The following is a 27,402-nucleotide window of genomic DNA, read 5'->3' on the forward strand; positions in this document are numbered from 1 at the left end:
GTCTGATAACGTTCTACCTCGTGTGACATTTCCTCAGATTACACCGGGCTCGAAAATCACGCTCCTACTAGTTTAAGAGCTCCTAGGGAGATCTAGTTACCGTGCTCATATCGCGAAAGAGCTGTAGATAGTGCATGTCGAACAAGAACAAGGCCGTATCAAGCTCGACACTATTCATTCATACAGAGCGTCCCCAAAATCATCAGTCTAACTATGCCTTTGCATTACTTGCTGGTCTTATTGCGATGAGGAAATGTCTGTTTAATAATAGATCGGCGAAAGTATTCTTCCAAGGCATAGATATTGATTGTTACATGGCAATGTACCAATCTGGCACATTCGAACGAAATGTCAAGCTTGTAAACATTATACATCGTATTGCGAGAAAGTTATGTGATTAATATTCTCGATAAGAAATGGAATGAAAATTTTTAATAGAAACGATAGCACCAGTTTATCGATAATGTGTAAATTTGATTGACCAATGAAACTTATAATATCTTCACCCGTAGTGTAGTCTCCCAGATTCATATATTTGTACAAGCTTTTCATATTTATATTATACTTTCAAATATTTCCATTTTGAAATAAACAAAACATGTATGTACGTGTTCGAAATCCAATTTCTATGGAGTAACAAGTAATACATTTGTTACCTTTGTCAATTACTATTTGCTTAAGTGAGTCAATTATTTGTATCCATTGTCGATGTAAAATTAGACGTCTGAAAGCATTCCACTTGACTACGCTCCTGAAAATACATAACACAAAAGATTCTTATAGAGATAAAACTCCTATCGAAACCTTTGATGTCCGTGCCCTGCAATTTTGAACCTACATACAGACAGTGATGACACTTCTGTTAGTTAATATCTCTGTGCTTCGCAATGAATACAAAATTTTAAAGCTTTATTCATGATGGATCAATTTGCAGACGCATGCGCACAGGAAATTGGTCACCGAAAGATGGTGGAGTTTCACGTCTATGAACATACTCCGTGCCGAAAGTGCATAAAAACACCACCTGTGTTCGAAGTGGCCGAACTATTCTGACATGGAATCGAAAATGGCTGACAGCGGGGATGTTGTGAACAGTTCGTCGACAGGCAAAGCGGTCAGAAATACTGTCACCGATGGACCTGTCACCGACCCAGCGTCAAATACGAAGGTAAATAATAGAACGCTATCATCCGGCATCGAAACGAGCCGATTTTTTCTTAACTCGGACTGTCGACGCGCGCGAAAACTTGACAACGTACTGCCACGAGTATGATAGTTACCGCCAATTGCGATTCTCGGGCTAATTAAAGCGTCAACAAGATCGACAGAATCTGAAATTTCAGTCGACGGTCTTCGTTCGTCGAACAAGCGGATTACACCAAGAGAAAGATTCGTGCGCCTCTTCCTTCTTTCAAGTTTCTTCCGTTCAAAACACTTCGTACACCATCTTTCATTTACCTTTGTCTATCTTCTTTCATACCTATGTGTTTTGTTTTTCTTGTTACGTTTTGACCCAACCCTTTTTTGGATCCTGTGACCACATGTTTCTGTTACGTAACAGTACACATGGTAGTAATTGATGTACAGTCTGATGTGTACCTTTCATTTATTGCCAAACAAGTAATATCCTTCTCTTGTTATGAGGAGAGTAAACACACATTTAAGAGCTAATCTGTCTGTTGTGTTTGGAAATTGTTTGTTATAAGTAGACTACAGGTTGTATATATATGCAAATAATGCCAGTGTGAAAAGCACACTGAAATAACAAACTTAACGAAAACTAATGAAGTTTTTTGTCTGCATAAAAATTAACTGTCCAGTTACTAGTTAGATATACCTTGTATTTGTTGTTTCAAGCATTTAAATGATGAGGAAATAAAAAATTAATTTTCTATCTTCTGTAAAAAATGCAGAACAATTGATAAGCACTTGTTTATACAATAGTGTCTATAGGAAATATGCATCTGTCTGTAACGCAAATGGCAATTCAATATACTTATGCAACGTGGTCATAATGTTATGGTAATTGGCATGAAACTGGCAGGTAATTCATTTGTCTGTCGAGGACACTCCATCTTTTGAAGTTGCAGATATTTTTACGCGCCTTGTCCTATATGTTCAAAGCTATATCTAATGTTCTAATAAGCCACAGCTTCATAGAAGCAGTAGCTGACTATATTTTTAATTGTTAATCCACAAAGAGATTGAACAACTAATATTTAGCTTTTATTGTAGAATTTGATTAATGCAAACATTTTTTTCTGTTATTAATTTGTGTTTTCCTAATATCCTTCCTCCCGCGATAATTGTAACGATTTTTAACTAATATTTTTGTCTAGCACGCCAACCATATTACAACAAAGGATTAGAAAATCCTTGAAAAATATTTTCAATTAAAAGCATAGCATATTACTTCAACTCCCGACAATGCAAAAGTTGAAAGGTGATTTGCATGCTATTACACATGTTGCCTGCCCTTGAGGCGCTTATATTATTTTACATATAGAGCATTATTCTCACAGTAGTCCGTAGGTTCGGTACCAATCACTCATGCATCGCTCATTACAAGCCTAATTACACTATAGGCGTGGCACGATTAGCACTACTGAACCAATGTTTCGAGCATCGTAAAACAGGAGTAATCAAACCAAAAGAAAAAAAAAAGTATATAAAGGGAATACTTTCGCATACGTAAAACTTGCATTAGCTATACTCCAAGCTTTACGTACAAGTAGTACCTTTGGGAGCTTTGTACCAAACTACGGACTGTACTATGAAAAATCTGATGCAATTTGAATCATGTAATGGTGGTTATTGTGATTTCAGAGCCTAGAGGCATCAAATAATGCCTTTCAAGCCGCGAGAAAAAAATTAGTAAGTAAGAAATATATGTGTAAGAAAGCACAAAGTAAACTTGTACTCCTTTTCCATAGAGCAATCCTTGCAATTTCCTCAGGGCTGCTTTAATTCCCCATGACTACATAAGTGTGGTATGTGCCAGTGAGTTTTGCCATTCTTGCCTCTCCCGTCAAGTAACACAGGGTAATAATCAGACGATTCTCTTACTCGAATACAGTTCAAATTGCGAATTTGTTTCACCTATTTGTCTGTGTAACTTGAAACAGTGCTGTCAATAAAAACAATGTACCTTTGCCTGATCGTGCATTGATTAATGTGCATTCAAGTTACTCTTGACTACACGATGCGGGGCAGAGAGTTTTATTACATGTCGTCTATATTAATCTGTGTCCATTCAACCAAATAATATAGCTTCATTTGCACTCTTCTGTTTGTAGTCCATTTCAATTCATCGCAGCCCTTCTCAAGACAAAGGAATATAAATGATCTCGCGATTAATTCAATCTCTCAAATGTTTAGGATTCCAAGTCCGGAGCCTTGAAGAAGTCTAGCCGCTATCGCAGCCGCTCGTTGTCAGCCAGTAGTACTGACAGTTACAGTTCCGGTACGATCATGTTCATCATGTTTTCCATCTGTTAAATATTGTCGATGTCATTTAAGTGTGTCTCTCTGTTTTGTTACCCGGAACGATCGTAACTTAATTAGCACATTCGTAAGCTTGCCGCATGCACCATCTGTTGTCGTACTAATTCTGTTCGTTTTCTTAACACTGTTTTACTCTAGCATCTTATACAGGAAGCTCATCCGACGAAGACGATGTCTCGCCGCGCGAGAAGATTCAGAAAACGGAGAAGGGTTTCACCGACTTTTGCGTGCGCAATATTGACCAGCACGCGTTCGGTCGTAGAGAAATTGAAATAGCAGAGCAGGAGATGCCTGGAATAATAGCGCTCCGAAAACGTGCGACCGAGGATAAGGTATTATTTGATCAATTCGGTGAACCTGCTCGTATAAATGATACGGATCAGCAACATGTTCTATAACATTTTCTAGCCGCTGAAGAACGCGAAAATTGTGGGATGCACTCATATCAATGCTCAAACCGCAGTCCTCATTGAAACTTTAGAACATTTGGGAGCGCAAGTCAGGTGGGCCGCATGCAATATCTATTCCACACAAAACGAAGTCGCTGCTGCACTAGCACACGCCGGTTATCCGATCTTTGCCTGGCGTGGCGAAACGGAAGAGGATTTCTGGTGGTGCATCGACAAATGCGTTGCAGCAGAGAACTGGCAACCGAATATGATATTGGATGACGGCGGTGACGCGACACACTTGATGATCAAAAAATATAATGCCATGTTTAAAATGATTCAAGGTCCCCTCGTCGTTCGCTTCTTTGTACGACATAATATCGACCAACATGTTAACAATAGTATCAACTTGCAGGGATTGTTGAAGAGAGCGTAACGGGTGTACATAGATTATACCAACTGTCCAAAGCGGGCAAACTATCCGTCCCTGCCATGAACGTGAACGACAGCGTAACGAAAACCAAGTTCGACGGTCTTTACAGTTGTCGCGAAAGTATTATCGATAGGTAAATTATTTCGGTAAACCTACAGAGTCTCTAGAAAAATTGTATCAATGTTTCGCTGACATTGCAGTTAGCGTTGCCAAGATATCAAATAGCTGACGGTTCTGCGTCATCATATTTTATCCCTCGACGGAGTTAACTGCGATGACGGCGAAATACAACGCTACGTTGCATTGTTGTATCGTTAATTATTTGAATTTCTCCTACTTCAGTTTGAAAAGATCCACAGACATCATGTTTGGCGGAAAGCAAGTTGTTATTTGTGGCTACGGCGAAGTTGGTAAGGGCTGTTGCCAGGCTCTGAAGGGCTTAGGATGTATTGTTTATATAACTGAAATCGATCCGATCTGTGCTTTGCAAGCCAGGTAAATTATTTTTGGAAAAGCTCGAATATCCCGACGACCTTGTTCACCAATGCTTTTTTGTTTCTTTCTTTCGCAGCATGGATGGGTTTAGAGTGATGAAGCTGAACGAAGTGATCAGAAACGTGGACATTGTGATCACGGCAACAGGCAATAAAAATGTAGTAACGCGCGAGCATATGGACAAGATGAAGAACGGATGTGTAGTGTGCAATATGGGTCATAACAATACGGAGATAGATATCGTACGTTCTTATGCTTTAACACTGTACCATCATTCTATTCGTAAGAACTCTCGAATTAGTCCTTCGATTAGACCGTTTAGGGAGAAAAAACTCGTGTTTCTTACATTTCAGAACAAAAAAAAATGCAATAATTTGGTAAAACATTAAGACTCGTTTAATATGTGCTTAACAGAACAGTTTACGCACGCCCGATTTAACTTGGGAAAAAGTAAGGTCTCAAGTGGATCATGTTCTCTGGCCCGACGGAAAGCGCATCGTGTTATTAGCGGAAGGCCGTTTAGTCAACTTGTCTTGTTCCAGTATTCCCTCATTTGTTGTATCAATTACAGCTGCTACGCAAGCGTTAGCGCTTATTGAATTGTTCAACGCGCCTCCTGGACGATATAAAAGCGACGTCTATCTGCTTCCCAAAAAGATGGGTAAGTAATCTTGCATTTTCGCCACGTGAACATTCGCCTAACTTGAAAAGGATTCTGTTCGACAGACGAATACGTGGCATCCTTACATTTGCCAACGTTCGATGCTCACTTAACGGAATTGACGGATGAGCAAGCCAAATATATGGGACTTAATAAGGCTGGACCTTTTAAGCCTAACTATTACCGGTTCGTATACCCGTAGAAGTCGATTGAAGCATCCAACCGATGCTCATAATGAAAAACTATTAATCATTATCATGTTTCAGCTATTAAAATGCGGACGGGTGACAACAGCTCCCGCGGCATTCGAATAATTATGTTTCAAAGTATTATGAAGGTTGCCTCGTTTCGATGAATTACCCTCTATTGATTGCGTTCGTCTGAATCAATAGAAATTTCTCCGAATAAGGTTTCCCGTTCCCTTTATCATACTCGTAAGCTGTTCCATTAAGATAGAAGAGTATTATTTCCGTGTGTTCCAAACAGAAAATGCCGCCTCAGCACTGGTTGCAATAATCAATAACTAGAAATTACATAAGTCAGTCTATGTATCGAATTAACTTTCACACCTGTATAGTGGATTAATTTATGAACTGTGCAAGCATAGAGTCAAATGTGCAGTTGTTCAGTCGAATCGAATACGGAAGTTTTGTCAAAACGCCGATCTTACGTTTCCGACAGGAATATTGAACAAAAGAGAGGAACGAGGATACGATTACACGAAGATCCGTACACGTTTGTGTAAAGAAAACATTTTTAATGCCATAGGTTACGAAATTAGAAACTGTCATTGACGTTACTGCGATACCCGTTAGATACTATTTTCATGAAACCGTTAATTAACGAGAACAATAATCCTTCCAACACCGACGGAGACGTGTACATATATATACGTAGAGAATTGATCGTCAGACGATTCCGTGAAAAACACGCAACACTCGCCCCGTTAACAAGACCGATGTCTCTTCGCGACAATTACATCCAATCATTGTTCTTAATTTGTCCATTGAAACAGGAATTATTTATACCTGTGTGTATTTACCGATTTCTCCAAGAGACAAAGGAAAAGCTGTAGAACTAAAAAATCAATGTTCCAACTGTGTACATACTTATTTAAGAAGAACGATTAACTACGGGTGAAAATCTCGTCGGATGAACCGTTTTATAATTGGTCGCACACTATTCCAATAAAAAGAAAAAAAAGAAGAAGATATCGACGATCACACATAGAAGACAAATAAACATCTATGATGCCTTGAACACCATTACGTTTACATTATTGATTTATGCGTCCTACACCTCTTATCGACCAGAAGTATTTTTTATGCTTTGTGATATATTTATAAAACCGGATCGATTATAGTCGCGCTCCTTCACGAGAACCGATTTTTCACCGATTGAATACATCATGCTTTATAGGTAGACTTTTATATATAATACTCTTTATATTCCCGAGAATCTGGTACCAAACAGTTACCAATGTAATTCGGCTCCACGGAAGAAAAGTTGATTCGACCTTGATGCTACACCAGAGTAGGACAAGTCAGTGTTACTATAAAAGGCCTAAACCCGTCGTTCCTAGTAGAACACATATTCAACGAATTCTGAGCGACCTCGAAGCAATGGAATTGACCACTCTAGATAATGGTAATGACTAGACTGCGGACGTTAATATAAATTTCTATTTTTATAGCCAAAGCGTATTTCCAAGGTGAAATAGTATTATCATTTCTCGTATCGATAGTTTCGGTATCTTGCAAGTCAAAAAACGGCAGCAATTATACTTCTATTCGATTCCATTCGAAGATATATATATATATATATATGTATATCTTTATAAGCTGCATATGCACAAAGATCTGCAGTCTAGTAACGTGAGTCTACGACGTATGGTTCAATGAATGGGAATTGCGATGTCGACCGAATGAAAGAGCAACGCGTGAACACAAGTATACTTTGGTGATATGTTTGCACTCTCGGAAAACCAAATAGGAACCGTCTGCGTACACACCTGTGCGAATTATAAACATAGTAGCTTGCCGATTGTATGAAACAATACGTACATATAAGGTAGACAGAAGAAAGGAGACCTCGCAGATGTCGAGTCAGCGACTAGTTCACTTTCGTTGAAACGTAGTATTTTTGTAAATTAGAGTGTGCTGTAGACAGAACAGGAATGGTTAAAACTGCAGGGCTAGGGTACCGGTAATCATTTTTGCTGTTGCCTCAAAAAATGTTTGAAATTTGGAGACCGTGAAAGTTGCTTCTTCTTCTTCGAATACACTAAAAATACCGGGCATTACAAATGACTGGTTTACTGTTAAATCCGCTCGATAACTTTCAAGTAAAGGGAACCACTAATTATCCGCCGGAACTCTAGTAGAAGCACGTTGTTCGTTTAACCCTCGGATGACGGTTCCCGGGTCCAGTTTGACCCATATTTTTGAAATATTCAATTAACTTGTCGCGGCTTCAGAGGTCTACTGTTTGGGGGGAAATATGATGGTGAGCATATCTAAAAAGACTTTGAGAATTCGATTGAACTGACGCCGTCCTCGGAGGGTTAAATAGAGAGAAAAAAAAAGAAAAGAAAAATAAGTGAAACGCAGTACGTCGATATAAATGTTATATATTTCAGCATAATCGTTATAAAGCGCATATCGACGATGTCGATACTCAAGATAAGAGTTGTTACAAAGAGTTCTTGCATCCGTTCGTTTGCATCCACGATCCGTGTATGAGTATTGAAAACAAAACGACTTTGGGATTGTTTGTGAAATGTGAGAGAGAAAGAGAGAGAGATAGTGTGAGAACCGACGTGATAATGGCAAGGCTCGACGGCATGGCATACATAATGGCGTACCAGCGACGGTCTACAGAGACGAACTTAAACACAATTCCGTGTATATGAAGAAATAAATAATAAAACCAAAAAAAAATGTAGTAAAAATATATTTTACAATACTCTGTACAAGATCTCATTAGAATTAGCGTAGAGTTAGCTCGGCGCAGATTAGTTAACCGTAAACAAAACAGGCTATCAACCCTGGAATACTGTTTATCAGAGTTATTTTTCTCCTCCCCCCACCCCCCACGAAAAACTACCTCGAATCGATCATAAACAGACTGCGAATGTTTATGCAAAATAAACGTTCCACTTTGTTCTGTTTTTGTTCTCGTGAATACATAAAATCCGCAGTCTAAATACATTTTCACTTTGAATCGGTAAAGGAAAAAATTGACGACCACACAGTATTCCACGATTAATGTCGGTGTCCGTACATTTCTGCAAATTAAAACAAAAAGAAAAGGAAACAAAAAGAGAAACGACGATCCGTGTCCTCCGTTCGATAAAATTCAAATATCGTTCTCCCGGTACCCGGCGATCATTTTGTTTTCTCTCGATCGAGGTCAACGCGATGATTTTCTATGATTTCTCCCGGTCGATTCGCAGAAATAAACAGGCACGTAATAAAACACGTAAAGGGGCACAAATTTTTCCTCGAACACGTTTGTTCTGTCGCTAGCAAGTCAACAACAAGTATCTTCAATCGAAATCTAGTAATCGGTGTCAACAATTCACTGCACTCGGAATACATGTATAGAGAAGAGAAATAAAATTCTAGAATGGGGGAGCCCAGCAGAAAGCAGAAGAAGAAGAAGAAGAAGATCCAACACGAGTATATTACACGTCAAAGAGAGAAAGAGAGAGAGAGAGAGAGAAAGAAAGAGACGAGAAATAAAACAAAAAAAAACAATCGGTATTTACACAAGTCAATTATTCTCCAGCCATTGCACTAATCTTTGCGCCGTATAAAAATGATTCGTATCTTTTCCCCGTGCCGATTTCGAACTGACTGTCCGGTATATTCGATTTGATCGTCCGTAATCACTGATAACACCGAGCTCCCGCAGCATCAATGAACGTAAACATTATATAGACATCCCTAACGAACTATGGGGTCACTATTCGGCTAAATTATACAAGGGTTGTTTGATTACATTTAAAAAAAAACGAAAAAAGAGAAATGATGAATATACGCGCTCTATATACGCCTAATCTCTGTAAGGCAAATTAATTGGTAAAGACAAATGTGTAATGATAGAAGTATGTGTTACACGTGTCACGTATCATCGATATATCAGCTACTTATAAATGTATATAAATTTATATATATATATACGTGTATATTGCGTGTGTTCTATATATATCTATACATATATATATATGTACACACATATATATATAAATCGCTCACACCACAATTTCTTCTCTTAAAACTTCTGTTTAGCCTAAACTATAATATATATATATTTATATATATTTTTTTTTAGTGTGCAATAAAGTAGTTCTTTTCTTCGTTTATAAATATGTAACAAAAATAGATAATAATAGATATACATACGTACACGTGTGTACATATATATATCTATATATATATACGTATTGTATGTACAATGTAGACATGTAAAACCTAACAAAGTAGATGCGCTCGATTATTTTCTCTAAATCAATCTAATAAGCCTTTACCGTGAGAAATACCTTGATTATCTCAACATGAGCATATCCGCGAAAAGTCTTGCGTGCGTTCGTGCATTTTGCGATATTTTTCTTCTTTTTTTTTCGATGCTTCGGTTTCGTTTGCGACATGACTGTACACTTCATTTGATAATCCCGTCCGCCAGTTAAAAATCTATCCGGATGGATCGACGAGTTTTCTACGCTTATCGATTATTATTAACGCTCACGCACGCGCGCGTATAACCCTCGGAAACACGGGCTGTTTATCTCGCGGACCAGCCTTTACCTGTTTCCCTTAAAACAACATTAAACGCTCTTCGACAACAGGCACTTTCTCGAGGTCGATTTCCTTGGAAATCGAACTATCACGCGCAGAAATTCCCCGGCCGCATGTACGAGTAAATATCGGAAACTGCGCAAATAATCGCCGGCTCGAGTTTGTTGTTAGAAGCTGAGTATTTCGAGGAAGTTTTCGAAAATCCGGGTAGAAACAGATGCGAGCACCGTTGTTGTCCGAGGGTCCAAAACAGTCCGCGCGTGTCCGTCCGTCCGTTTTCTTTCGGACGCACACGGAAACACGCTTCACGTTCATTCGAGTTAACACCTTATCGGCGGATGACGCGACGCGGCGTCAAGTATCAATATTGTACAGGGTTTCCTCTAATCCGATTACTTGTAACGCTTCTGTGTCCAACGAGCAAGAAAATAATCGTCCGACTCGTGGACAAAGCGAAACCGTAACGACTAAACATTTTTCGGACTCGAAACATTCGTTGCAAATTATTCTCGATATATTTTCAGTATCATTCGCTTCGGTAAACAGCTGACAAGCAGCCTTGATCGTATATTTATCCCCACAGATCGAAGGATTTTCTACTTTGATTGCTGTTCGTATCGTCGGCCACCCTGCGACATCGATTAGATAATTTTATCGGTGTTAAAAAAACATGCTACAAACATGGAATCTATCTATGTTCTCTATTCGAGGTGGCATCCGCGATTCATATAATTTAGTTTCGAGAAAGTTCAACGATTTTCATTTCGATATTACTGTGACACTGACCTCGAGCGGTGGGGATTGTCCGAAAGATCCAACAAAATCTTCCAATTGCGTAAATTCGAGGGATTGACTTGTATGTACCTTCGGAAGCGCGAGACAATGGCGCATAAATCCAGTGGAGCCATAAACCGAGCTTCGGGGAGCGACAATTGACAAAAGGTATCGATTTCAGGTAAACGACAGCCGAACAAAAGATCTTAGGCACAAAAGGCTAACGGATTGACCTTGGCCCACAGTTGCCGTTCACCGCCCCAATGAATTTATTACCCCACTGAACCGTGATACTTCGAGGTGACCTGCAACAAAAAGCAGAAAACCCAACGGGACTATGAGGAAAACATTTGGAACCGTCAATGAAAAACTGTTGTGCCGAGCTCCGAGTTCGCAGAAAATTTTTGAAATACCCTAACGGACCCCGCAAAAATAAATAACCCTTCCGTTTATGGCACTGCTGGTTTTACCGCATTGCCCGAGGAGACGGGAATTTCGGAATTTAGTTTCGACGAACATTTCACCGGCGCGACTACGACGGATAAGGTGTTAACAGCTCTCGCCCTTAAACTAGATAGCAATTCCTTATGGTTACACACGCGATTCGTTAAATATTAGCGGGGCGGCTGGTTCGCTTTAGTAACAACAACATTAACATACGAGTATACGTAAGCTCGCTCGAAAGACGGTTCCGCGAACGTCGAATTCTTCCGCGGAACCCGTTACACAATCATTTCGCAAGTGCAAACAACGGCTTCTCGTTAACCTATTAACCAGGGGAGGTGACGAATTAACTCGTCGGCATCGCCTTTCGGCAGCTTCTCTATTGCTCGTTCGACCAATAATTCGCTCGCGTCTCGTTGCGAAACATGCTCGCGGTCACGTAAGATAATGTACTAAATTTCCAAGGCAATCGTTCGAAGAGAGATCGTGAGCATTCTAATTTCAATTATAATTCTAACGGATCGACAAAGAACATCCGGTTGCCCACGGATATTCGAGTTTTGCATAAACATCCGCGGGCTCGTTTGTCATACTAATTTCACTCGTCTCGGGTTACGCTGCACGCGCTAATAAAACCGTCGCCCGGTTAACAAGTGTGTCGTTTCCTTTTTACAAGACAGCGTTCGGCGGAAATTGTTTGGACTTGCAAAATAACTCGGATACAAATCCTCTCAGGCCTTTTTTTGTACAGATGTATACAGGGTGTTCCATAGAGGAGAGTAGAAGAGAAGCTCGCGCGAAGAATCGGTCCACGGAAGCTTCGCAAATTCGGACTTTGGTAAAAAAACCTGTTGCTCATCGGGATGATTAAACGTAAAAGTTGGAACAGCTATTTTCGAGTAATCGACGATTTTTCTGCGAGAGTATATTTTTGATGAAACGTTGTATCCACGCAGATTGTTAAAATGAATCCCGTCGGTGAGACGAAGCTTCCGTGGACCGGCTCGATTGTGCGGCACGTTTCTGTGTGATACAGTAATTTGATTAGCAATCGATTTGATTAGACGATGTCAGATAAAACGCGAATCGTCGATGCGAGAAAAATAATTCCTTGTTCGGTCTCTGATTCACAACGACTCTATATAAAACTCTTCCGCGAATAGATTACAGCAAAGATTAACAATGCAATAGGTAGGTTCGATAGTCACGATGCAATTTAATTTTACGTACACAGTGATTCAGGATCGAATAGATATGTCCTGGCAAAACCAATGATCCAACAACGTCGCAATAATATTTCAACTATGTAAAAACAATTACTGATCGATCACTGATGATACAGTAGAAACGGCGATTATTTAAGAGAGAAAAAAGACCTGTAAAAACTTATGTACCCCGTCAATGACTAGCTTAAGATATTATGCATATATATATATAGATAGATATATATATATAATCTCGCTTTGTTTTAACATAAATGTTTCAATGGCATTACACGGTTCTCTAAAATTTCTGCAATAGCGGGCCATCTCCGACTGTTGTACTAGCGTGTTCCGTGAACATTTCGATGACTCACGATCACGAGATTAATCCTTGCTGACCGCCGAAAGTAGTCTGAAACCGCGCGCAAACAATTTCTCTGACCTTAAAACTCAACTCGCCGGCAAAAACAGCTACGTTTAAAATAGAATATGTTCGCCTGCGGACAATGATTGGAGTGCGGATTTTCTGCGTTCGTTACGAAAGCATGTTTATCGGCTTATTTCGCGATTTCAGCAGTAACAATATAAAACGCTCTATTCCACCCGTCCGAAGCTCGATAATTTTCTCTTGATTAACAATCCTAAAAGAAACGATTGATTTGGGAAATGCACTCGATCGGCGATTTCTAAAAGACTGAACATTTCTATTCGACTCCCGTCTCTGGCAACCGTTTCGGAGACTCGCATAAAGATCCGCAGTCCAAGGACGGCCCGTAAAAGTAGATTGAAAATGTGGAAAATGTCGTGCTTTAAAAACAGACTGGATAAAAGAAGATTGAGCGCGGCCAGCGAAGGACACCCGTCAAACAGAAACGTTAAAGAAATTTTTATTGTTCTCCGATAATCAGCAGTCGGCTCTCGATGCATTTCTATAATACGTGTGTGTGTGTGTGTGTCTGTGTGTAGAAAACGTGCAAAATCTAGCTGCTCTCAAACCTGCGATTTGATTGATCATCATTCCCTTATCTTATTATCCTTGACCCTGTACTCGTTACCATAGTTTCCTTTTACTTGCATAGTTACTCGGTTTCGATCGTTGCTAGCGATAGTAAGGTACTACAGGAACGATTTGTAAAGTTGTATTGTTACACTGCGGACTTTATGCACTTAGAGCGTAACACACGATTGTCTAATGTACATGTTCGGTCGACACTGGAACCACCGGATCGGTCAGAGTCCTATATCGGATTTCTCTTATATTAGAATCGCTAAAATGATAAACGGTGTGCTTCGCTGAACGAAATTGTCGAGTAGATTCCATTTGTTCGGGCACGTAAAAAATCTCGGAAAATATCTGAATAAATGCAGTCTCGTTATTTTCATAAGGCAAATAGACGAACCAGTCAACGTTGCATCGACGGTGGTTCTAGTGTCGACACTCCGGTAAAGCTTAGCACGAGGTTCTAATCCCGTTCAGAACCCGACAGTACCCTAAACAGAACAAAACGAGCTTCCGTTTGATCGCAGTCCCCACGAAATTAAAGATCTATATCTGCATAAACATCCGCGATCTATAGTTGTTATGTACAAATAAACAAATTGCGCGCACGAATGCAGTTGCAGCGTAAAGAATGCCTTGCGTGTGCTCCGCGTATGTTAACTTAAAAAAAAAAAAAGAAATCTGGATCTTCGTCGCGTGTAATTTTTTCGTTGATCCTTATTGTTCCTCGAAATACAACAAATGGTGCAGGGTAAGTCGCGAAACAAAGCGAAAAATCTGTGTTGAAGTCGAAGATGAAAGGAAATATCGCGATAGTGTAAACGTGAACGTCTCCTTAGCTACGAGAGGCCTACGAAATACGCATTCCTTCGAGTATAAAATATTAAAAAATTCCAATCGTTACCGCTATTAAACAATTTATTAACAGTGCGAAAAATTCTTAATAATTTAACCTTGGTTGTTAAAAGACTATATTAAATACCTGTGTAAGGTGGAACGATGGATGTTAAACAACTTATTTCAACATGCATTATCCGTCCCATCGTTCATGGGACTGTGGAAACAAGTGCGTATGACCTCGAAATCGCCTTGAGAATAAAATGAAGCAAAAGTTTCGTTTACGCTACGAAAAGATAGTCCTCCTTTCCGCTTTGAATTACAACACAGATTTCGGTGTTCTAGTCGCTACGACTCACCCTGTACAAGCGAGAGAGAAGAGCATTCGTGCACAACTGTGTCATCTGCGTGTGATTGTGCAACGCCAGATGAGAAATTGTTCGTGTTTGATTGTTGCGAGAGGATAGCGCCGGGCCACGAATATTTTTGTCTCTCGCAGTACCTCCCTCCGCTAGACAGCAACTCAAAACGTTCACCGAGGTACTTGAACCAAAACCACGTTTGATATGCATGTCGCCCCTATCATGCACTCTAAAACAAAGCGTACTCCTGCTATTGGCATGACGCTCGAACGGGAACAATATTTCGAGTACGCATGACATTCGACATCGGAACAGCTTCCTCTTTCACACGGAATCGATTAACCCTCTATAGATTGAACCGCTACAGTTTGATCGCGCGTACGGACCATTCGAAAAGGCGAATTTCCTATTAAATTTAATACAACAACGACCTTCTTCGGTTAACAAACAGCGTGTGCGCCGAATAGAAAATAACTTATCACCGTCGGTGTGATCCCCGCGCGACGAAACATCTTCAGAAAACAGACTACCGTCCTATAAAGGGTTAAAAAGCTCCGACACGAAGAATTACAACGCTGGTCCATGGCTAGCCAGCGAATAGATTTGACTGCCTCGGAAAGCTGTCTGTCCGCAACGGCAGCGTATGCCACATAATTTACTTAGCCTACGAAAATCTACCTTACGCTATGGCGTCGCTAGTGTGATCCTCGCCGTCACATTGCACGATAATATGATACAAAAGTATAACCCATTTTTGTACATGCTTCCACGAACGAGACCATATTATTCGCTTTTCTATCTCTATCGTGTCCTGTTTAATCAGTTTCTCAGTCATATATCCCGGACACTTTCCGGAGAAACATCGTGACCTATCGGGGACCTGGTCGTCCCTGACGATTTCTCGGCCGGTTTAAAAATACTATATAGTCGTAAAAAACCAAACGCAGGACAGGTTTGGCGAGCACCTAGAAACGCGGTACGATATTGCACCAGCTCGGTCTGCTTCTCGTTCGGTAGTAGTCCCTGCGCGAAGACAGTGGTCGAAAACCGGTTACACTGCCGCGAGACGCCACCACTGTTTGCAGTGCCCCTTCATTGGATAGTACTTGGCACAACAGTCACTTTACTGTACTGTTCGTCGGACTGTCCAGCGGTGGTCTGCGGCAGCGGCTTCTCGAACCTCTCGTGCTGCACGTATGGCGTTGACACGGAGGACATTCTCTGCTGCTCGAGCTTCGGGTTCTCTGCTATGGTGACGTAGCCGGTGTTCGGTTTGTTGGTGATGATCGGCTTGTCGAGGTCCAGCTTACCGGCCGGATGCGCTCCCGCGGGCCAGTAGTTCGTGTAGGCGGTGTTGTCCTCTTCGCCCTTGTCCTCCGTTGCCTCCGTCGCTTCCGGTTTACCTATCTGCTGCGGCTGGAGTCTCTGAAACACGGAGCTGGCCAGTACGTACGGCTTCGAGCCGTCGGTCGTCGAAGACTCCGGTGGACCAGCTTTGGGCGACGCTTCCGGAGAAGTCGGCTGATAGCTCGGCTTCTTCGTCATCTCGGAGATCGAGGACACCGAGACGTACGGTTTCGACGGCGGGTCCATGGTGGACGGCAAGGACGTCGGACTAGCGAACGATGAGACGAATGGTTTGGTGCACGCGTCGGTCAGAGACGTTGACGCGAACGGAGCGGCTATCGTAGTGCTCCTTGCGTTGTCGATGCTGCTTAAAACGAACGGCTTCTTCAGCGAGTCGATCAAACCTGATTTGACGTACGGCTTCGGCGTCTCCTCGGCGGTCGAGAACGGTGTCAGAGTCTCCAGTTTCGCCTTCGATTCCGTGAACGCCAGGTCGTCTAAATCCCGAAGGGTGTCCATCGGCTTCTTCTCCTTTTGTTTCTGCTCCAAGGAGGCTAAGGTTATGTAAGCGTTGGGAGGCTTGGTCTCCGCTTTGATCGGTATCAGTGTCTTCGTCGTGGCATCGGTCAAGTTACTGTCGTCCTCGGATTTTGATTTCATTGGTTTCGGAGCCGCTCCTATCACGCTGTAGCCACCCGTCGTTGTTTCTTTCGGCACTGGGCTAGGATTGCTAGATAGCTCCTCGGAGGACGGCATGCTGATATAGCCGGTCGAGGACCATGTGTGCTGCGACGTCGTGAGCCCGGTGCTGTCGGTTAAATTCGGCGTCGATCGCGCCAGAGACAACGAGTCCCCGATTATCGGCTCGCCTGACTTCGCCACCTTCACGTACGGCTCCCAACGAGCCGCGTCGGCGGTGAAACCAGGTCGAGCTACCCCGACGTTCCTCTGTCGCAAGCTCGAAGACTCCCAAGGCTGCAATGTGTCCATCAGCTTGTTCGGCGACACTGGCATCGGGTCTATCTCCGTGCCACTGTCGCTCGATACCTGAGAGTCCGATGTGAGCGAGGAGGTGACCGATTCTTGACCACTGGAGCAACCGCTCGAGTCTGCTGACGATTGCCGGATGTGTTGTTCACCGCCCTTCTGTAGAAGCTTCTATAATAAATATTAAAATAGCATAAATTACAAACATAGGAGATGTGTTGTTCAATAAACTTTAAGAGAACGATGTATTACCATGTTGGGCGCTAATCCCGGAGGTAGCTTGACTCCGACGTCCTGCATGGCTTTGCACTTCATCCACATTCTATAATAATGAAATGAAATAAGCCAACGTTCCTTGGATAAACTATACGAGAAAGGATATACATACCTCTTCGAGGCATATGCAACGCAGAGAAGCACCGCTATGACGCTAACAGCTCCTATCATCCATATCATCACCCAGACGCTGAACGACGGGCCTATGACATAATCGTTTGTCGATTAGTAAACATTTCGATGGCTCATAACTTTTAGTGCTCCGTAAACCTTGCGTTAAATTATTTCATAATCAGAGTGCCAAAATAGAGAGACCTCTCAATATTATAAAAGCAAAAAGAAATGTCTATTCAATTACAATAGGAACCGGGAAACAATATCTGATGAATGATTTTACCGTCGCTATAGCAATTTCCTTCGCCCGGATCGGACCACTCTCCTGCCAGGTGCTTGTTATCAGACGCGATGTTAACAGCTCTCACGCGAAACTCGTATAATTGCTCCCTTCCCACAGTCTTGCAATCGGGTATCGGCAAGTGGGCCTCTGTAACGATTACATCGATGACGTTAAAACACGAATGCACTTTTCTCGACGGAGAACTCTTTGCTTTTTCTGTCCATTACCTGTTTTGGTACTGTTTTGTATATCACCGTTCCGCGTCGATATTTGATAGTAATTCAAATAACCGGCCGCGACATCAGGTTTCTTCCACTTGACGGCCACTTGGCTGGAGTTTATGAATCTCACGTTCGGCACGTCGATCTTTCCAGGCACTCCGATCTTCGTGACCTTGTAAATCGTTGGTGATCTCACGCTACAGGACACGGTACACGCTGCCACACTGATGCTGTAATTCGTGTGGACCATGAGATTCTTCAGTTCTATGTGGTTTGCTTCCTCGACTTTCTGCGCTTCCCTGTTGTAGTAGACCTCGTAGTATCTCAGAACACCGTTCATAGCATCCGGAGGTTTCCAGGTGATGAACATTGTGGTGTTGGTCACATCGACCACCTTGACGTCTTGCGGAGGTGTCGTCGGAGCAGCTTCCAGCGTCGTGTTGTACAAAGGATCGCTGTGCAATCCTTCTTTGTTCTTCGTCAGCACGGCGACAGACAACAGATAGGTTGTGTACGGTTTTAAATTGGTCACCACGCCGTGGATCGTGTGAGGATCCGCTTTTATCGTTGTGTTCAGCTTCGGGCCTTTACAGTTCAAGTTGTACGGCGATACAATCGGGCAATAATATATGTTAAATCCCTCTACGATTCCGATGCGATCGGAACAGTCCAACTTCCACCCCACTTCGATGAAATCGGAGCCGATACGGTTTATCCAAACGGACTTCATTTTGCCGACGATCTTATCGTGGATCACGGTGCACGATGCCCAAACCATACCGCTGCTCCCTTTATTTGTGTTCGCGGAGATAGCGAATTGATAGAGCTTGTTAGGATCCGGCACGGTCATGTTGAAGATCGTCGTGTTCTTGCTTACATGCACCCAATCCAGATAACCCTGTAATTATCAATTTCGATATGAATAGATTTCGGTTACCGAATATCCGCGGTTGCCGACGATTACATACGTTGCACTGATAAGGACGATCCCGGTTATCGTTATCACACCAAAAAATTGTATAATCCGTGATTTCCGTGCTCATTGTTGGCGGCTTCCAAGACAACTCGTACAGACCCCCGTGAAACGCTATTTTCGTGAAAGCTATTGGTCCGTGCGGAACTGCGAACACACACAAATTATAGTCACCTTTCGTGATTTTTGTGCATTATAAGTAGATCACACTGTCCAACAAATCTGAACCTCAAATTTTCAAAGTAATAAATTGAAAGCAGAAAATATTCGTAAAATTGTTGCCGAACAACGTTATAATTTGTATCTTACTTTCGTAGTGACTAGGAACAAAAATTTTAGCGCGCTCCTTGTTCATTCCAACAATGTTCGTCGAAACGATCTCGAATTTGTAATAGTTGTTGAGCTTGATCCCGTTGAACTTGACGTATGTGTCTGTCGTTTCGTTAGGAACGAGCGACAGTTTCTTTCCGTTCTCTTCAACGTAGTCGATCTTGTACGAGAAATTGTCGCCGTTCTTCAAGTAGTCCGGTATAGTTTGCCAATACAAATACACGTCCCTGGTGTGACTGTTCTCCCCCGCTACCTCGAAGCTCCCGATATCGGTTTTTGGAGAACGGCCAGGTACTAAAATACCAAGTACATAGAAATGGAAGAAAGAAAATACGAAACACCCTGTAGAATACCTAATGGCAAAAATCGTGTCGCTTACCTGTTGGCGATGTTCTGAACGTGACCACGCTAAACTCACTCCATTTATCATCCCCTGTAGCAACGGCACTCTTCATGTAAACCCGTACATCGTACCCGGTGTTAGCGTACTCCAGTCCAGAGAGATTATAGTATCTCTTGTACGTGTGAACCTCGTTTGTGATGTTAATCACCTGAAAGGAAATTACAGTTACTACAGGATCTATTATATTAGAAATGTTTTTATTACGTTATATTGCGCAACTCTTTTGGTCAGTTATTTTCGCTTCTGAAAAAAAATGGCAAAAAGAATATTTCCCAAAACACACGTATCGTTTTGCTCACCTGCCAGACGTCTGAAGGATGCCGATCAGCCTGGTACGTTATTTTATGGTGCAAGCCAGGTGGAAAGTTCTGCATAGGAAAAGGCACGCTCCAGTGCAATAATGCGCTGTCCGATGTTTTATTAATCACCGATAGATTGGCCGGTTTTGCAGGAATAACTGGAAACAGTTATCATTATCGTTACAAACGAGGTGGTCCGAATTGCAAATGTGTAAATGTAAAGGATACGAACCATGAGCAAAATGATGAAATTTGTATGTGAAACTGGTATTCCCCAGCACGTTCTCCACGTTCAAGATGAATGTGTAATATTCGTACGGCTGACGATAAATCGGGTTCGTTGATGTGTCCCACAGGCATGTGTTTGGCGGCAAAGCTGCCGGTTTCTCCTGCGGGCAAGGATACAACTTTCGTCCTGCTCTTCCTGGTAATTTGAACACAAGCGTGAATCTCGTTGTAACGTAATTCTGGACGGGATCCCACGAACATGTTATGTTCTCCCAGTTGTGGGACACGCAGGAGAAATTCTTCGGTTCTCGAGGTTTATCTGTTGGTAAATATTAGAATCAGAAAACTCGCGGAAAAAATGTCTACCTCTTTCCGAAAGTAAATTCTTATCGGCTTTTTCCGTTGAGAAAAAAAATTTTTCGGAGCGGGAGATTAAAATACACGTGTGCTTCTAAATGGTCCTCTTTGTGTAAAAAGGCCTCTGCAGAAATTCTTATCTTGAATGATAGTCGAGTATGGATTCTAAGATACGAAGTACATGAAATGATACTCCTATAATTTGAATGCAGGCTCTTGTCTCTGTGAAATATCTCTTGACCTATCCCGATAAGCACATGCATGAATGACACTATTTAGGAAGGAATTCATGCTGTGAGCATAACTCAGATAACCAGAGACATTTTTACCGAAATCGGGAACCATTTGAAATAGTATTATTCGAGAATAGAATACTTACATCCCACTACAACTTTATTTAAACAAATTGCTTCTGCTTTCTTATTGGAGTCGTTCTGTGGTCTCAATTTACAATAATACATGTCCTCCGCAGGAGGAGGTTCTTCTACATCCAATGATATTGTAGTTTCATTAATGATCGTGATAAACTGTGGTTCCATTTCTTTGTTGTTCCGAAAGAATACCAGATCTGAAGCATTTCTTCCCGGCAACGTTTTATTTAATATACAAAGTATTTTTAACGATTGACCATACTCGAGAACAATGTCTCCTTGAGGCCAAGTTCCTTGAAAGAAAAATTTACATTGAAATAATTGTTACTGTAATGTTCCCGACGAAATAAATTGTTAAGTTGCTTCGAATGTGAGCTTACACTGTACCATCCACAGTGTATTAAATATAGATACATGCATTTAGCTTCTACGCTAGAATTCCAAAAAGAGTAGAAAGGTGCATGCTTCATTTAGAAACCCGGCTAAACTCAACCAATTCGAGGAATGCATGATTATTGTTTCAGTTACTTTTCAACTTACTTCCTGGTGTTTTGAGGCCGTGTGCACACTCGTTCTCGTCCGCACTGCATAATAATATACACGATAAAACAATGATAGGAATTAAAAATGTTCTCCAAAAACAATTTCGCCACTGTGTACCGACTCTCTTAGTAGTAGGTGCCATCAAATTTCTGTCTGCCCTTGTTCTCCGCGAATTGTATGTATTAGAGCACACATAACTATTTGAGATTTGTTTCTGTTTTTGACAATGCATTATATTACAATTACAGGTAAAACGGTGAACATCTTCACTCGATGTACAATGGTCAGGCAAACATATCCCAGAAGAATAGTCAATGCTTGCTGAACATTCAGCCGTGTTGTACGATTCATTTTCTATCCTATTTAGAATGTCTTTCTCCGCAGGGAGATTATTACTTTTGTCGTTTTTACATCGCTGACAATCACAGCACAGCGTCTCTGTCATTCTACACACATCCAAAGATCTAGAGACATCGTGTTTCAACGTGATTTCTGTATTCGATAGTGATAATCGAAACATTTCTCGTACAGGCTTTTCGGGATCTGCTTTGGTAGAAAACATCTTGTGCTCCCATCACTGAAAACAAAAAAAATAAAATAAAATGTTATATCGATCACTGAAAAACAGTTGTGTTGCAAGAAAAGCTGGCTGCAATGGCACTAACAATAATAAAGCTGTTGCAACAAGGCTTGACCATATAGTGGTCAAAGCTGAACTGAGACTGAATCAGGAAACTCAGTCCTTACGCACAACGATGATAAGACAGACACTAATGAGATGGAGTGTAGTTCTGATTGGTAAATCCTAGGTCGTGACATTTCACTTCATTTTTTTTCATGCAATCAGTTTCCAATAATTTCTTATCTAATTTATCTCCTACTATTAAGTTAATCATAAATAGTATTGGCTCGTGAAATACAACAAAGATAAACAATTAGGAGAATACAAGTTTGTGTTTGCGCAATACTTGTATGTACAGGTATTGAATAATATTTGAAATCAGAGCTGACATTCGCCCGGGCAAAAGACTGCCAGTTGAATTATTCATTCATGATTGTCATCATTCTAGATGTTACTACAACAAGATTTTTTTCAGTTTTAGAACTATCACACGAGTCGAAAATTTATTATAAGCATTATGCAAATACCAAAGTTTTTTCTTGCAAACGAATTATAAATACAATAACATTTACAAACTTCTGAAGCATTTTCGTACCAAAATATTTTTCAGAAAATTTCATTGATTTCGCTGGACAGGCAACAACAACATTTCAGTGAAAATCGAGGATCAACAATTGCGAATTTCTTAATAAAATGTCCAATTGTTGTTTAGCTTGATAAACGTTTTCGAGATTATTATATCCGAGAAAACGATTCTCTTACGTCCGTGAACGATTCTTATCATCGAAATACGTTTTGCCGGAGGATAACAACAAATAATAACAACAGCAACGAAAATCAATAATAAAACGTGGATCGGACGTGGGGAGTAAAAATACGAATAGTACGGAATGCTCCATCGCACTATCAATAAGCTAAGTATTTTCTTAATCGCTGTCGTTATTTACTAGAAAAGTCTAATTATCGGAGTAAGAGGAAAATATTGATAACTCGAAAAACGTAATCAGTCATCAGGGCCGTAGAGGAAGCGAGAGGGAAGCACGGTGGCAAAGAGAGAGGGAGAGAGAAAGAGAGAAGGAAAAAGAAAGACCTAAAAAAGGAGGGAGAATTCTACATATACATATGCGCGACGTATCATGGACACGGCCATGCGGCGTGCAGAAATTATTTAGCACGGTGCGGTGCAGGGCCGTTTCTGTAAAACTGCAGAACATTTCCCGGAGATATTCGAGACGCGTATCGCGTCGGGAACGTTACGATCGTTTATTTACGAGCATACGCCGCGCTGTATCCACGACGTAACGCGTCTCCGTGGTAGATGATCGTACCTCGTATCCCGTCTTGTCGCCTGTATACAGGGTGTTCCGCAATCAAATCGACAACCTCTGTCAATAGACCGATTGTCGTGAAATAAAATTCTATTTCTCTGTCATCGATGTTTAGCCGCCATTGGCAAAAAATATAAAAACATACATTTTTTTAGAAAACTATGAACAACAAAAAGTCAACAAGGGGTTAAGGGAATTAGGATGCACCGAAAGGTGAAACGGTGAGTTCTCTTCCCTTTAAAATTACGCGAGTACTTCATTTTTCATCGGATTATTTCGACTTTGTTCGCCTCTTTTGAAATAGTATTTGACACGGTCACGTTGCTCTCGAGTATTACGTGAAAAATGATGGCCGGTGTCGATTGAATAACGAGATCATTTTACCAGAAATAACAGTATCAGGTTCCGCATCTGATAACGAAGCAGATGCGTTGTTTATACACGTTTCGGAATAACCTCGGCGCCACCGAGAATTGTTTGATCGGCGGACACCCGGTATAGCGTCCGTGTGGCAGCACCCGTGACTGTGTGCGATCTCATGAATGCTTGTCTGACGTACACAGAGGCACGCACGGCCACACGCACGCCATATAATGTACACGCGAACAATGCTTGTAATGAGGCTGGCTGGTGCGAACGATGCGAATTTCCGTGTTTTTCGATCGGGGATTCGATGATGCACGATCGGCCCAGAAACAGTCTTATCGGATCCGAATATCGTGGTTCTGGCATCACGGTGAAACGACATATTTCGCGAACGGTGGGAAAGTCCAAAGCGGTCGTTCGTCCATTATCGAATCGTTCCTCGAACGTCTCACTCACCGTCAGCGTATGATCGACGACCAGTTCCCGGAGATTCTGCCGCATCGTGTCAGCAGAGATTTCGCGTTCGTACGGCACTTCACCACATCTCGGAACTTGGAACGAACACTTTTCGAACGGTCGAACGCGGACCCGTTCCGTCGATATAGCGACGGCTATATCCTTTGGCCAGCGTAACGCGATCCGAAATATCCCGAGAAACACACGGGCCGCTCTCCAGAGCGAATCTCGCACACGACACACGGTAGCCACGGCACGTATCGCGAATCGCAGCCGCTGAAATCGGCCGTGTCACTTCATATTCGCGAAAAATTCTGTTTACATTCGGCCAGAGGGACCCACGAATAAATATATACGAGACACATTCTGGGTAAAATACGTGCGATCAATCGACAGTGGTGCCAACATGTCGGCGACTGCCGATCGAGAATCTCGAGATCGAACGGCGAGACGGTCGAACCGCGCCGACTTACGATTCCACGAATTTCAACAGCTTTCAGGTGTTTTCGAATGATCGGAACGATCGTTCCGGGGAAACGTGGCTCCGTACGCGATCGGAAAAACACGTTTCGAACGTTTCAGATTGACGACATTGGCTGACGTCACGACGAAACGTCAAGCGCCGCATTCTCGGAAATGTAGGCGCAGGCTTCGTTGTTGACCGCGATATTTCTCGAATGGCGCGGTTTTTGAAATTGCTCGACCCCGTTCGCGCGGTTACGAGCTGAAGAAACTAAGTATTTCTTTTTAGTCTTCATGTCAAGTTTAGTAAGATTTACTGCAAAGTTACGCGGAAATGTAATCTATATCGTTGGGAAGAGAGTCGTTCGAATTATCGATGCGTTAAAGAGATTGCGATATTTCTCGAATGGCGCGGTTTTTGAAATTGCTCGACCCCGTTCGCGCGGTTACGAGCTGAAGAAACTAAGTATTTCTTTTTTAGTTTTCATGTCAAATTTAGTAAGATTTACTGCAAAGTTACACAGAAATGTAATCTATATTGTTGGGAAGAGAGTCGCTCGAATCATCGATGCATTAAAGAGATTGCATTTCGTAAAGAAAAATACACAAATCTTCCTTAGGGCTTGTACAATAAAGACAACGCTTCAAATTTTTCTTTGACTTCATTCTTTTACAAAAAAAATATCTCGTAATCAGTGGCCCCTAATTCAAAAGTTCGAGTAAATGAATTGTTCAACGTATTGAAATTACGTCTTATGTACATTGTTCCGATTAATATCTATTGAACAGGACTTAACTTTAATTAAACGTAGAATTTTTATTTGTAACAATATCGATCTCTTAAATTTATTCGTGTAGTTGTAACGAAGTTATAATCAATGAAAATAACGTGCATATACAATATTAAACAGTTCGTGAATGCATCTTGGCAAGAGACAATATCGCAATATAAGTACAGAAGACATGGAGTTCATTTAATGTAAAGGTTACAGTTGTTAATACATTTCTATTGAAAAATTATGTCTTCATTCATGAAGCTTATAATTATCAATAATAATATTGTATAACTTTTTAGAAATTTATACATATATATATATAAATAATTATATATATATGTATATATATATATTTACAATTATTTTGAACTTGTTTATAATATCCTACATAATATACAAATGGTGTATATATATAAAAAATAAACAGAATAATTACGATGTAGGAAAAAGTATGATCCGTCTGTAAATGCAATTACCGCTGCTTATCGTTTATACACGACAGCGGAAAAATTGCTTATGTAAACAAACAATGAACAGCGACAATTTTCACGCTCATAAATGCTCCGATTTTTTTTTTGTTTCTTTACATGAATTAGGTTTAAAAATATAGCTTAATTCGTTCTTACTTGTTTCGTTATGAACTTACTAGTAAAAAAATAGATTTATTAGTTTTTACATAGTTAACGTGCCTAAGTGTCGCAAAAAGACAGGAAGAGGTTGTTTTGACAAGAAAACTTTTTGTCCGATCTGATTATTACATACATTACCGGGTAATCAGTAGACTTTGGAACTTTATGCACTTATTGCATATGAGAAGTTTAGAAAGAATTGCATAATTTTTCTTTACATAATCTTTAGTAATTATGTGAAACGAGATTCTAATCGAATACAGCTTCATTTTATTCATAACGTATTGCAACGTTTTACGAAGACAATACAATTTTATGGAGTTTCAGTCTCTTTGAGCTTGTTCACGAGAACTTGAACTCATAAACTTCTGTAGTAATCGTCAGAATGAGAACGTTTCAAAAGAAATTTTTTTTAAACAGTAAATGCAGTTCGCCATCGCCTTGATCCTCTGCACCTCTAAGTGCATCTGCTTCTTTGGTTGTATCAGCACTTAATTTAATTATTGCTAGACGTACTTATTTCGTATAGTTATAATAAATACTTAAGAACAAAAACAGTATCGACAATATTTTCTTTTCATTCTGTTCTTTTTTCAAAAGCTGCACACGCTTTAAGACAACACAACGGTCGAATGGTAATCCGTTAAACTCTACAAGATCAGTATAATATTCGTGCTAAGAAAAATGCATGAATCGATGATCAAGGCCACAATAATGTTACAAGTCAAATAGTTCAAGTGTATACAATTAACCAAAAAGAGATTCTGAGAATGTCAAATGTAGTTAACATCTTTCCAGTCTACAATTTCTCTTATTTAAGAAGTTATATCAGTGCACGATTATCTTCCTATATAAATACTAAAATAGCTTTCCATGCTTTACGCGAGTATCAACGCTATTTGCGGATCCAAATAGATCATACTCCACTGAGATTCACGTTTCACATGTCTTTCTAATTGTATATAGTCTTGTACAATCGATTCTAGTATAAAGTCGTACCTTAAAAATGCAATAATCACCCAATACGCAGTAAAAACGAAAAAAAAAAAAGAAAACGGAAAATTCTCAAGACTCTCTTCTCGGAAGCTAACATTTACACTTACGAAGTATATTACCTTATCGGATTAACAA

At 40.9% G+C, this 27,402-nt stretch overlaps 2 protein-coding genes across 5 annotated transcripts; one reads left to right on the top strand and one right to left on the bottom strand.

Annotated features, from left to right (window-relative positions):
* Window positions 1–1,014: 1,014 nt before the first annotated feature.
* Window positions 1,015–6,747, top strand: LOC143362535 (adenosylhomocysteinase-like 1). Of its 4 annotated transcripts, none has more exons than XM_076802781.1 (11): window positions 1,025–1,168; window positions 2,827–2,874; window positions 3,379–3,463; window positions 3,643–3,836; window positions 3,913–4,237; window positions 4,309–4,459; window positions 4,669–4,821; window positions 4,898–5,063; window positions 5,236–5,482; window positions 5,548–5,668; window positions 5,749–6,747. In XM_076802781.1, the coding sequence occupies exons 1-11, from the start codon at window positions 1,055–1,057 to the stop codon at window positions 5,753–5,755; spliced, it is 1,611 nt and encodes a 536-aa protein (XP_076658896.1). In that variant the 5' UTR covers window positions 1,025–1,054; the 3' UTR covers window positions 5,756–6,747. The 4 variants fall into 4 exon arrangements, with proteins under 4 accessions (XP_076658898.1, XP_076658899.1, XP_076658896.1 ...); XM_076802782.1 differs by having other exon boundaries at window positions 3,655–3,836; XM_076802783.1 differs by lacking the exon at window positions 2,827–2,874 and having other exon boundaries at window positions 1,015–1,168.
* A 1,348-nt stretch (window positions 6,748–8,095) lies between these two features.
* Window positions 8,096–24,502, bottom strand: Dome (cytokine receptor domeless). The gene is made up of 13 exons (XM_076802780.1): window positions 24,405–24,502; window positions 21,630–22,209; window positions 21,098–21,382; window positions 20,366–20,680; window positions 20,134–20,291; window positions 19,811–19,982; window positions 19,411–19,725; window positions 19,097–19,248; window positions 18,135–19,026; window positions 17,908–18,054; window positions 17,623–17,713; window positions 17,487–17,556; window positions 8,096–17,405 (listed from the first exon to the last, which is right to left on the bottom strand). Exons 2-13 carry the CDS (start codon window positions 22,192–22,194, stop codon window positions 15,993–15,995), a joined length of 4,575 nt encoding a protein of 1,524 aa, XP_076658895.1. The 5' UTR covers window positions 22,195–22,209; window positions 24,405–24,502; the 3' UTR covers window positions 8,096–15,992.
* Between the last annotated feature and the right edge of the window lie 2,900 nt (window positions 24,503–27,402).

Source organism: Halictus rubicundus, chromosome 17, assembly GCF_050948215.1.
Source record: "Halictus rubicundus isolate RS-2024b chromosome 17, iyHalRubi1_principal, whole genome shotgun sequence".
NCBI classification, from domain to species: domain Eukaryota; kingdom Metazoa; phylum Arthropoda; class Insecta; order Hymenoptera; family Halictidae; genus Halictus; species Halictus rubicundus.

Excerpts from the sequence above, each read along its gene's own strand:
- LOC143362535 (XM_076802781.1), top strand. The coding sequence starts at position 1,055 with ATGGAATCGAAAATGGCTGACAGCGGGGATGTTGTGAACAGTTCGTCG. Across the intron at positions 2,875-3,378 it reads AAGCCGCGAGAAAAAAATTA|GATTCCAAGTCCGGAGCCTT; the intron begins GTAAGTAAGAAA and ends TCAAATGTTTAG. Across the intron at positions 4,460-4,668 it reads CGCGAAAGTATTATCGATAG|TTTGAAAAGATCCACAGACA; the intron begins GTAAATTATTTC and ends CTCCTACTTCAG.
- Dome (XM_076802780.1), bottom strand. The coding sequence starts at position 22,194 with ATGTTTTCTACCAAAGCAGATCCCGAAAAGCCTGTACGAGAAATGTTT. Across the intron at positions 19,249-19,410 it reads TGTTCCTAGTCACTACGAAA|TTCCGCACGGACCAATAGCT; the intron begins GTAAGATACAAA and ends GTGTGTTCGCAG. Across the intron at positions 17,714-17,907 it reads AGGAAATTGCTATAGCGACG|GCCCGTCGTTCAGCGTCTGG; the intron begins GTAAAATCATTC and ends ATTATGTCATAG.